Genomic DNA, 11,457 nt, shown 5'->3' with positions numbered 1-11,457 from the left:
CAAGCTGGCACTGGACAAGCACCTAAAGTCAGTTCCTGATCAGCCGGGCTGTGGCTCGTACGTTGGTTTGCGTGCAGCCAGCAGCAACAGCCTGGTTGATCAGGCGCTGATCCACCAGGAGGCCTGGTCACAGACCGGGCCGGGGGGCGTTGACCCCCGAAACTCTCTCCAGGTAAACTCCAGGTACGAACCACAGCCCTGCTGATCCGGCACCAACTTTAAGTATCTATCCAGCTCCCTCTTGAAGGCAGCCAGGGGCTTATTGGTAATTTCCCTTATGCATGGTGGGAGGCTGTAGAACAGTCTTGGGCCCCAGACACTTGTGGTGTTTTCTTAGTGCCACCAGGATTAATTGCGGTACCAGCTGTAGTGGCCACCAGGGTGCATTACGGTACCAGCAATGTGGCCCTATACTCCCACAACAACAACAACAAAGGCGTCGTCTGCTGGGATAAGATGGCGGGCAGGTGGGACGCCTTCCAAGGTTTGCCACACGGCTGGGAAGTCAAGTTTGATGCTAACTCTGGCAGATAGTAAGTACCTCAATCTGCCAGGTAGTAAGTACCTCAATCTGGCAGATAGTAAGTTCCTCAGTTTGGCAGACCCACAGATGATCAAACAGAGACTACAAACCTCACTCAAGGAAAAAGATCTTGGGGTGAGTATAACACCAGGCACATCTCCTGAAGCGCACATCAACCAAATAACTGCTGCAGCATATGGGCGCCTAGCAAACCTCAGAACAGCTTTCCGACATCTTAATAAGGAATCGTTCAGGACCCTGTACACCGTGTACGTTAGGCCCATATTGGAGTATGCGGCACCAGTTTGGACCCTCACCTAGCCAAGCACGTAAAGAAACTAGATGCAAAGGTTTGCAACAAGACTAGTCCCAGAGCTAAGAGGTATGTCCTACGAGGAGAGGTTAAGGGAAATCAACCTGACGACACTGGAGGACAGGAGAGATAGGGGGAACATGATAACGACATACAAAATACTGAGAGGAATTGACAAGGTGGACAAAGACAGGATGTTCCAGAGATTGGACACAGTAACAAGGGGACACAGTTGGAAGCTGAAGACACAGATGAATCACAGGGATGTTAGGAAGTATTTCTTCAGCCACAGAGTAGTCAGGAAGTGGAATAGTTTGGGAAGCGATGTAGTGGAGGCAGGATCCATACATAGCTTTAAGCAGAGGTATGATAAAGCTCACGGTTCAGGGAGAGTGACCTAGTAGCGATCAGTGAAGAGGCGGGGCCAGGAGCTCGGACTCGACCCCCGCAACCTCAGCTAGGTGAGTACAACTAGGTGAGTGCTCCGTGGCCTGGTGGCTAAAGCTCGCTTCACACGGCGACTGTCCGGGTTCGATTCCCGGCGAGGGTAGAAACATTGGGCACGTTTCCTTACACCGGTTATCTGTGTTCACCCATCAGTAAAATGGGTACCTGGGTGTTAGTGGACTGGTGTGGGTTGCATCCTGGGACAAAACTGACCTTATTTGCGGGAAATGCTCAGCATAACAAGAGGCTTTCTATATAGTAGTATGTCACTGATGTCAGCTATGGTCTGTATACCTTGTACATGTAGTAAATTAAGATATTATTATTATTATTATTATTATTATTATTATTATTATTATTATTATTATTAAACCAAAGTATGTGGGCAGCCCTTGAACACTGTGCTTATATTACAACCTAATATGATTCTTCACATCTTTCTTTAATTTTGGCCAATAAAATTCTTTTGTGATTCTATACAAGGTTTTTGTAATTCCTAAGTGACCTCCTAATGACGTATTATGAGCTATATTTAATATCTGAGGTCTATACTTGGTTGGAACCACTAACCTGTCGTATAATTGCCGGCCCTCTATCTCCTTACCAGTCTCAGTGCAGACCAAATAATCATTTTTAACTTCATACTTGACTGGACGACCCAAAGAGGATTTACCCATGGCTGCCTGAAAAGCGAATTTTAAAGAAGGGTCCTTTCGTTGTTCCTCCCGGAAGGACAGTCCCTCGGGCATGGAAACAGAGACATCTGGCAATCCTGCAACCTGGGAATAGGAAGGCTTGATCGGGGTCTGTTCACTTGATCTACGAGGCTCTGGCCAGTTTTCCTCGTAAAACAATGTGGCTATTCCGAGATCGGAGTCGTCCAAGGATAGGTCAACATTCTCTCCAGACAACCCTTGGGATGTTGCCCGAGTTATGGCCAACACTGGAGAAGCATTAATCATTATAGGTTCAGGACACAAACTAACAGTAGTAATGTTATTACCCAGTAATAACGTGGCATTTTTCATGGGAAATCCTTTTGAGACACCTACAGTCAAATACCCAGTGTAATATTTGCACTGTATATAAATTTTATGCAAAGGAACAGAATATATAGCTCCTCCAAATGCTTCCAATAAAACTGAGGAATTCAAAGAAGTATTCTCTGAAAGGGGTAATATTCCTTCTCTGACAAGTGAGCAATATGCTCCAGTATCTCTAAAGGTATTTACTTTAGTTGGTTCTGAGTTTTCCTGAAGGGAAATAAGACTTTCGCAATAATAAGGGGCCATACCTTTTTCTACTTCTCTAGGGGACATGTTACTAGGGATATTAGAGATTTTCCCGATGGGTTGAGGTTTTTGGGGGCAGTTGGAACTGATGTGACCTACTTTATTACACCTGAAGCAGACGACAGGCTTGCCCTTTACTCCCTGTTGACGTTGCAAGTGGTGTCGTTCTGGCTGGTGCCTCTCTGGATATTGTTGTCGAGATGCTCCATAAGTAGTTTGCCTCTCCGCAGGGGGACCATATGTTGAGAAGCGTGGCTCACCAGGTGACTTAGTTGGATGACGTAGACGCTCTCCCTCCGGCTGGCACTTCATTCTCCAATGTTGTCGATCTCTGCTCACGCCAGACTGTTGAAAAGAGAGACGGGACCGCTCGGACAAGGAGCGGTTCGTTTCGAAGGTAGCCAACCTGGCTGCCTCCAATGCAGTGGTTAAGTCACGATCCTGCAGAAAGACACGAACCTCTGGTCCCACAGACTCCAGCAGGTTATCAATCAGAATAAGCTGCACCAGCTCCTCAAAGTTAGAGACACCACTCGCTTTATACCAGCTGGTAAAAGCTTTGGTTTGCTGTCTCACAAAGTCCACCAGGGATTGACCAAGCTGCCGCCTGTTCAATTTGAAGGTTTTACGATATTTAGCTGGGATACATGTATATGCTCCCAACACTGTGGTCTTCACTACTTGATAATCAGAGAATTCAGCGTCAGTTAATACCGACGTAAATTCCTGTGCCTTACCCAATAATGCTGTATGAACCAACGCTGCCCAGTGCTGTTCCGGCCACCTCAAGGCTCGAGGCTGATTTTCGAAGCTTTCAAAAAATTGCTCTGGTTCGGCCTCATTGAAGCGGGGAACAAGCTGTACTGCTTTTTGTAAACTGAAATCGTTTACAGAATGCGAAAACTGCCTCCTTTCTCTTTCCCTATCAAATTCTTCCCTTGCGAATGCTCTCTGTTCCCTAGTTTGCTCCAGCGTGATTTTTGCCAGCTCAAGTGCCAACGACGCTGATTCACCTCGAGACAACCCAGCTGCACTATACTGACCATTTTGCTCCGTAGGTGTATCATCTTCCTCATGCGAGAACATAGGAGTTTTTTCCCTAGCTCCCGTAGAGGGAGGAGTTTGATGTGCCATCTCTTCTTCTATAAGTTTGTCAGCAATAAGTGAACGCAGTTGCGCAGCTGTGAGAGTGCGTTTATAGGGAATGCCAATGGAACGAGCAATTTGCCAACAACGCTGTAGGGACAATTTAGGTAGGTTATGCAAAGTATATGCCGACACCAGGCGTCTGACTCGTCTAGGTGGCATAAGTTATTCGCTATGCACAGTACGAATACCCCAACGTAACACGTTAATTTGCAGAACACGCTTAGCTATGCACAGTACGATTGCAGAATACGCATACAAGCAAAGCCGACTGCACACAAGATTGACCGTAGCGAAGCGAGCACACTGAACAAGCTAGTAGCGAGCTGTTGAATGATCACACAATAGCAAGGCTGATCATAAGCAACTGACACGCAAAATTTGTAAAGCGAAGCGAGACAGCAAGCTACACAATGTTCCTGCTACAAGCTTCACCCTAAGCTCAACCGTTTCTCTAAGTCCAGCTCCAGCTCTCGGACAGGCTACCCATATTACAACCTAATATGATTCTTCACATCTTTCTTTAATTTTGGCCAATAAAATTCTTTTGTGATTCTATACAAGGTTTTTGTAATTCCTAAGTGACCTCCTAATGACGTATTATGAGCAATATTTAATATCTGAGGTCTATACTTGGTTGGAACCACTAACCTGTCATATAATTGCCGGCCCTCTATCTCCTTACCAGTCTCAGTGCAGACCAAATAATCATTTTTAACTTCATACTTGACTGGATGACCCAAAGAGGATTTACCCATGGCTGCCTGAAAAGCGAATTTTAAAGAAGGGTCCTTTCGTTGTTCCTCCCGGAAGGACAGTCCCTCGGGCATGGAAACGGAGACATCTGGCAATCCTGCAACCTGGGAATAGGAAGGCTTGATCGGGGTCTGTTCACTTGATCTACGAGGCTCTGGCCAGTTTTCCTCGTAAAACAATGTGGCTATTCCGAGATCGGAGTCGTCCAAGGATAGGTCAACATTCTCTCCAGACAACCCTTGGGATGTTGCCCGAGTTATGGCCAACACTGGAGAAGCATTAATCATTATAGGTTCAGGACACGAACTAACAGTAGTAATGTTATTACCCAGTAATACCGTGGCATTTTTCATGGGAAATCCTTTTGAGACACCTACAGTCAAATACCCAGTGTAATATTTGCACTGTACATAAATTTTATGCAAAGGAACAGAATATATAGCTCCTCCAAATGCTTCCAATAAAACTGAGGAATTCAAAGAAGTATTCTCTGAAAGGGGTAATAGCTTAATTGTCCACTTATTGAGGAATACTGTATAGAGATAGACAGTATAATAACCCCAATGGAAATAAGTCACTGTCTGACTTTTTTGGGTTATCTCTGGTACTCTACACATATGTTGCTATGCATGATTATCTATGTAACTGTATTTGTGTATTCCTGAATAAACTTACTTATGTGACATGTCAAGATATTAATGAAAATAAGATACCAGACATACCAAGCAAATTTCCTAAATTTTCTTGCAACAGATAAATGAACTGTAGATATAAATCCAGATGTACTTCTTTAAGATCAGATCGGTCTGCATACATATATGTGTGCTTGCATGTGTAGTGTGAGCTAAGTGTAAGTAGAAGTAAGAGGATATATCTGTTATCCTGCATGTTTGACACAGAAAAAGATGTCAGGGATCCTACCTCTATGTAAAACAATTACAGGTTTCCCTTTCATATTTGTTTCGCAGGATGGTAGTACCTCCCTGACTGATAGTACCTACCTGGGTGATAGTACCTCCCTGAGTGATAGTACCTCCCTGAGTGATAGTACCTACCTGGGTGATAGTACCTCCCTGGGTGATAGTACCTCCCTGAGTGATAGTACCTCCCTGAGTGATAATGCCTCCATGGGTGATAGTACCTCCCTGGGTGATAGTGCCTCCCTGGGTGATAGTACCTCCCTGGGTGATACTTCCTACCAGGGTATTAGTACCTCCCTGAGTGATAGTACCTATCTGGATGATAGTACTTCCCTGGGTGATAGTACCTCCCTGGGTGATAGTACTTCCCTAGGTGATAGTACCTCCCTGAGTGATAGTACCTCCCTGAGTGATAGTACCTCCCTGAGTGATAGTACCTCCCTGGGTGATAGTACCTCCCTGAGTGATAGTACCTCCCTGGGTAATAGTACCTCCCTGGGTGATAGTGCCTCCCTGAGTGATAGTACCTCCCTGGGTGATGGTACCTCCCTGGGTGATAGTACCTCCCTGGGTGATAGTACCTCTCTGGGTGATAGTACTTTCCTGGGTGATAGTACTTCCCTAAGTGATAGTACCCCTCTGAGTGATAGTACCTCCCTCGGTGATAGTGCCTCCCTGGGTGATAGTACCTCCCTGGGTGATAGTACCTCCCAGGGTGATAGTACCTCCCTGAGTGATAGTACCTCCCTGGGTGATAGTACCTCCCTGGGTGATAGTACCTCCCTGAGTGATAGTAGCTCCCTGAGCGATAGTAGCTCCCTGGGTGATAGTACCTCCCTGACTGATAGTACCTCCCTGAGTGATAGTACCTCCCTGAGTGATATTACCTCTCTGGGTGATAGTTCCTCCCTGGGTGATAGTACCTCAACGGGTGATAGTACCTTACTGAGTAGTAGTACCTCCCTGGGTGATAGTACCTCCCTGGGTGATAGTACCTCCCTGGGTGATAGCACCTCCCTGAGTGATAGTACATCCCTGGGTGATAGTACCTCCCTGGGTGACAGTAGCTCCCTGAGTGATAGTAGCTCCCTGGGTGATAGTACCTCCCTGAGTGATAGTACCTCCCTGAGTGATAGTACCTCCCTGAGTGATAGTACCTCCCTGAGTGATAGTACCTCCCTAGGGGTAGTACCTCCCTGGGTGATAGTACCTCCTTGGGGGGTAGCACCTCCCTGGGTGGTAGTCCCTCCTTGGGTGATAGTACCTCCCTGTTTAATAGTACCTCCCTGGGGGGGTATTACCTCCTTTGGTGTTAGTACCTCCCTGGGTGATATTACCTCCCTGGGTGATATTACCTCCCTGGGTGATAGTACCTCTCTGGGTGATAGTGCTCCCCGGATCATAGTACCCCCCTGAGTGATAGTACCTCCCTGGGTGATAGTGCCTCCCTGGGTGATAGTACCTCCCTGAGTGATAGTACCTCACTGATTTATAGTACCTCCCTGGGTGATAGTGCCTCCCTGGGTGATAATACCTCCCTAGGGGTAGTACCTCCCTGGGCGATAGTGCCTCCTTGGGTGATAGTACCTCCCTGGGAGTAGTACCTCCTTCGGGGTAGTACCTCCCTGGGTGGTAGTACCTCCCTGTGTGGTAGTACCTCCCTGGGTGATAGTACCTTCCTAGGGGGTGGTACCTCCCTAGAGGTGGTACCTCCCTGGGGGGTATTACCTCCTTGGGTGTTAGTACATTCCTGGGTGATAGTACCTCCCTGGGTAATAATACCTCCCTGGGTGATAGTACCTCCCTGTGTGATAGTACCTCCCTGGCTAATAGTACCTCCCTGGGTGATAGTACCTCCCTGGGTGATACTACCTCTCTGGGTGATAGTACCTCCCTGGATGATAGTACCTCTTTGGGTGATAGTACCTCCCTGGGTGATAGTACCTCCCTGAGTTATACTACTCCCTGAGTGATAGTACCTCCCTGAGTGATAGTACCTCCCTGGGTGATAGTACCTCCCTGAGTGATACTACCTCCCTTGGTGATAGTACCTCCCTGAGGGATAGTTCCTCCCTGAGTGATAGTACCTCCCTGAGTGATAGTACCTCAATGAGTGGTAGCACCTCCCTGGGTGATAGTACCTCTCTGAGTGATAGTACCTCCCTGAGTGATACTACCTCCCTGAGTGATAGTACCTCCCTGAGTGATAGTACCTCCCTAGGTGATAGTACCTCCCTGGGTGATAGTACCTTTCTGGGTGATAGTACCTCCCTGGGTGATAGTACCTCCCTGGGTGATAGTACCTCCCTGAGTGATAGTACCTCCCTGAGTGATAGTACCTCCCTGAGTGATAGTACCTCCCTGGGTGATAGTACCTCCCTGGGTGATAGTACTTCCCTGAGTGATAGTACCTCCCTGAGTGATAGTACCTCCGTGAGTGATAGTACCTCCCTTGGGTGATAGTACCTCCCTGGGTGATAGTACCTCCCTGGGTGATAGTACCTCCCTGGGTAATAGTGCCTCCCTGGGTGATAGTACCTCCCTGGGTGATAGTTCCTCCCTGGGTGATAGTACCTTTCTGGGTGATAGTACTTTCCTGGGTGATAGTACTTCCCTAAGTGATAGTACTTCCCTGGATGATAGTACCCCCCTGAGTGATAGTACCTCCCTCGGTGATAGTGCCTCCCTGGATGAGAGTACCTCCCTGGGTGATAGTGCCTCCCAGGGTGAAAGTACCTCCCTGAGTGATAGTACCTTCCTGGGTGATAGTACCTCCCTGGGTGATAGTACCTCCCTGGGTGATAGTACCTCCCTGAGTGATAGTACCTCCCTGGGTGATAGTACCTCCCTGAGTGATGGTACCTCCCTGGGTGATGGTACCTCCCTGGGTGATAGTACCTCCTTGGGTGACAGTACCTCTCTGGGTGATAGTACTTTTCTGGGTGATAGTACTTCCCTAAGTGATAGTACCTCCCTGGGTGATAGTACCCCCCTGAGTGATAGTACCTCCCTCGGTGATAGTGCCTCCCTGGGTGATAGTACCTCCCTGGGTGATAGTACCTCCCAGGGTGATAGTACTTCCCTGAGTGATAGTACCTCCCTGGGTTATAGTACCTCCCTGGGTGATAGCACCTCCCTGGGTGATAGTACCTCCCTGAGTGATAGTACCTCCCTGGGTGATAGTACCTCCCTGAGTGATAGTAGCTCCCTGGGTGATAGTAGCTCCCTGGGTGATAGTACCTCCCTAACTGATAGTACCTCCCTGAGTGATAGTACCTCCCTGAGTGATATTACCTCTGGGTGATAGTGCCTCCCTGGGTGATAGTACCTCCCTGGGTGATAGTACCTCCCTGAGTGATAGTACCTCCCTGGGTGATAGTACCTCCCTGGGTGATAGTACCTCCCTGGGTGATAGCACCTCCCTGAGTGATAGTACCTCCCTGTGTGATAGTACCTCCCTGGGTGATAGTACCTCCCTGAGTGATAGTACCTCCCCGAGTGATAGTACCTCCCTGAGTGATAGTACCTCTCTGGGTGATAGTGCCTCCCTGGTTGATAGTACCTCCCTAGGGGTAGTACCTCCCTGAGTGACAGTACCTCCCGGGGGGTAGTACCTCCCTGGGTGATAGTACCTCCTTGGGGGTAGTACCTCCCTGGGTGGTAGTACGTCCATGGGTGATAGTACCTCCTTGGTTAATAGTACCTCCCTGGGGGGGTATTACCTCCTTGGGTGTTAGTACCTCCCTGGGTGATATTACCTCCCTGGGTGATATTACCTCCCTGGGTGATAGTACCTCCCTGAGTGATAGTACCTCCCTGGGTAATAGTGCCCCCCTGGGTGATAGTACCCCATTGAGTGATAGTACCTCCCTGGGTGATAGTGCCTCCCTGGGTGATAGTACCTCCCTGAGTGATAGTGCCTCACTGATTTATAGTACCTCCCTGGGTGATAGTGCCTCCCTTGGTGATAGTGCCTCCCTGGGTGTTAGTGCCTCCCTAGGTGATAATACCTCATTAGGGGTAGTACCTCCCTGGGTGATAGTGCCTCCTTGGGTGATAGTACCTCCCTGGGGGTAGTACCTTCTTGGGGGTAGTACCTCCCTGGGTGGTAGTACCTCCCTGGGTGGTAGTACCTCCCTGGGTGATAGTACCTTTCTAGGGGGTGGTACCTCCCTAGAGGTGGTACGTCCATGGGGGGTATTACCTCCTTGGGTGTTAGTACATTACTGGGTAATAGTACCTCCCTGGGTGATAGTACCTCCTTGGGTGATCGTACCTCCCTGGGTGATAGTACCTCCCTGGGTGATAGTACCTCCCTGAGTGATAGTACTCCCTGAGTGATAGTACCTCCCTGAGTGATAGTACCTCCCTGGGTGATAGTACCTCCCTGAGTGATAGTACCTCACTGTGTGATAGTACCTCCCTCGGTGATAGTACCTCCCTGGGTGATAGTACCTCCCTGAGTGATAGTACTCCCTGAGTGATAGTACCTCCCTGAGTGGTAGCACCTCCCTGGGTGACAGTACCTCTCTGAGTGATAGTACCTCCCTGAGTGATAGTACCTCCCTGAGTGATACTACCTCCCTGAGTGATAGTACCTCCCTGGGTGATAGTATCTCCCTGGGTGATAGTACCTCCCTGAGTGATAGTACCTCCCTGAGTGATAGTACCTCCCTGGGTGATAGTACCTCCCTGAGTGATAGTACCTCCCTGAGTGATAGTACCTCCCTGAGTGATAGTTCTTCCCTGAGTGATAGTACCTCCTTGAGTAAGAGTACCTCCCTGGGTGATAGTACCTCCCTGGGTGATAGTACCTCCCTGGGTGATAGTACTTCCTTGGGTGATAGTACCTCTGTGAGTGATAGTACCTCCCTGAGTGATAGTACCTCCCTGAGTGATAGTACCTCCCTGGGTGACAGTACCTCCCTAAGTGATAGTACCTCCCTGGGTAATAGTACCTCCCTGGGTGATAGTACCTCCCTGAGTGATAGTACCTCCCTGGGTGATAGTACCTCCCTGGGTGATAGTACTTCCATGAGTGATAGTACCTCCCTCAGTGATACTACCTCCCTGAGTGATAGTACCTCCCTGGGTGATAGTACCTCCCTGGGTGATAGTACCTCCCTGGGTAATAGTGCCTCCCTGGGTGATAGTACCTCCCTGGGTGATAGTTCCTCCCTGGGTATTAGTACCTCCCTGAGTGATAGTACCCCCCTGGGTGATAATACCTCCCTGGGTGATAGTAGTTCCTTGGGTGATAGTACCTCCCTGAGTGATAGTACCTCTCTGAGTGATAGTACCTCCCTGAGTGATAGTACCTCCCTGGGTGATAGTACCTCCCTGAGTGATAGTACCTCCCTGGGTAATAGTACCTCCCTGGATGATAGTACCTCCCTGAGTGATAGTACCTCCTTGGTTCATAGTACCTCCATGGGTGATAGTACCTCCCTGGATGATAGTACCTTCCTGAGTGATAGTACCTCCCTGGTTCATAGTACCTCTCTGAGTGATGGTACCTCCCTGGGTGATGGTACCTCCCTGGGTTTTAGTTCCTCCCTGGGTGATAGTACCTCTCTGGGTGATAGTACTTTCCAGGGAGATAGTACCTCCCTGAGTGATAGTACCTCCCTGGGTGATAGTACCTCCCTCGGTGATAGTGCCTCCCTGGGTGATAGTACCTCCCTGGGTGATAGTACCTCCCTGGGTGATAGGACCTCCCTGAGTGATAGTGCCTCCATGGGTGATAGTACATCTCTGGGTGATAGTACCTCCCTGGGTGATAGTACCTCCCTGAGTAATAGTACCTCCCTGGGTGATAGTACCTCCCTGGGTAATAGTACCTCCCTGGGTGATAGTACCTCCCTGGTTGATGGTACCTCCCTGGGTGATAGCTCCTTCCTTGGTGATAGTACCTCTCTGGGTGATAGTACTTTCCTGGGTGATAGTACCTCCCTGAGTGATATTACCTCCCTGGATGATAGTACCCCCCTGAGTGATAGTACCTCCCTCGGTGATAGTGCCTCCCTGGGTGATAGTACCTCCCTGGGTGATAGTACCTCC

The 11,457-nt window shown here is 48.8% G+C and overlaps 1 protein-coding gene across 4 annotated transcripts in view; it reads left to right on the top strand.

The window, feature by feature from the left end:
• Window positions 1-413: 413 nt before the first annotated feature.
• Window positions 414-11,457, top strand: part of LOC128684335 (uncharacterized) — a 149,303-nt gene continuing 138,259 nt past the window's right edge. For all 4 annotated transcript variants that reach the window (XM_070089303.1, XM_070089297.1, XM_070089307.1 and 1 more), the window contains exon 1: window positions 414-533. In XM_070089303.1, the coding sequence (XP_069945404.1) occupies window positions 457-533 (77 nt within the window). In that variant the 5' untranslated portion in view covers window positions 414-456. The remainder of the gene's footprint in view (window positions 534-11,457) is intronic.

This window comes from Cherax quadricarinatus, chromosome 2 (genome assembly GCF_038502225.1).
Source record: "Cherax quadricarinatus isolate ZL_2023a chromosome 2, ASM3850222v1, whole genome shotgun sequence".
NCBI classification, from domain to species: domain Eukaryota; kingdom Metazoa; phylum Arthropoda; class Malacostraca; order Decapoda; family Parastacidae; genus Cherax; species Cherax quadricarinatus.
This window is presented reverse-complemented; position numbering and strand designations above follow the sequence as displayed.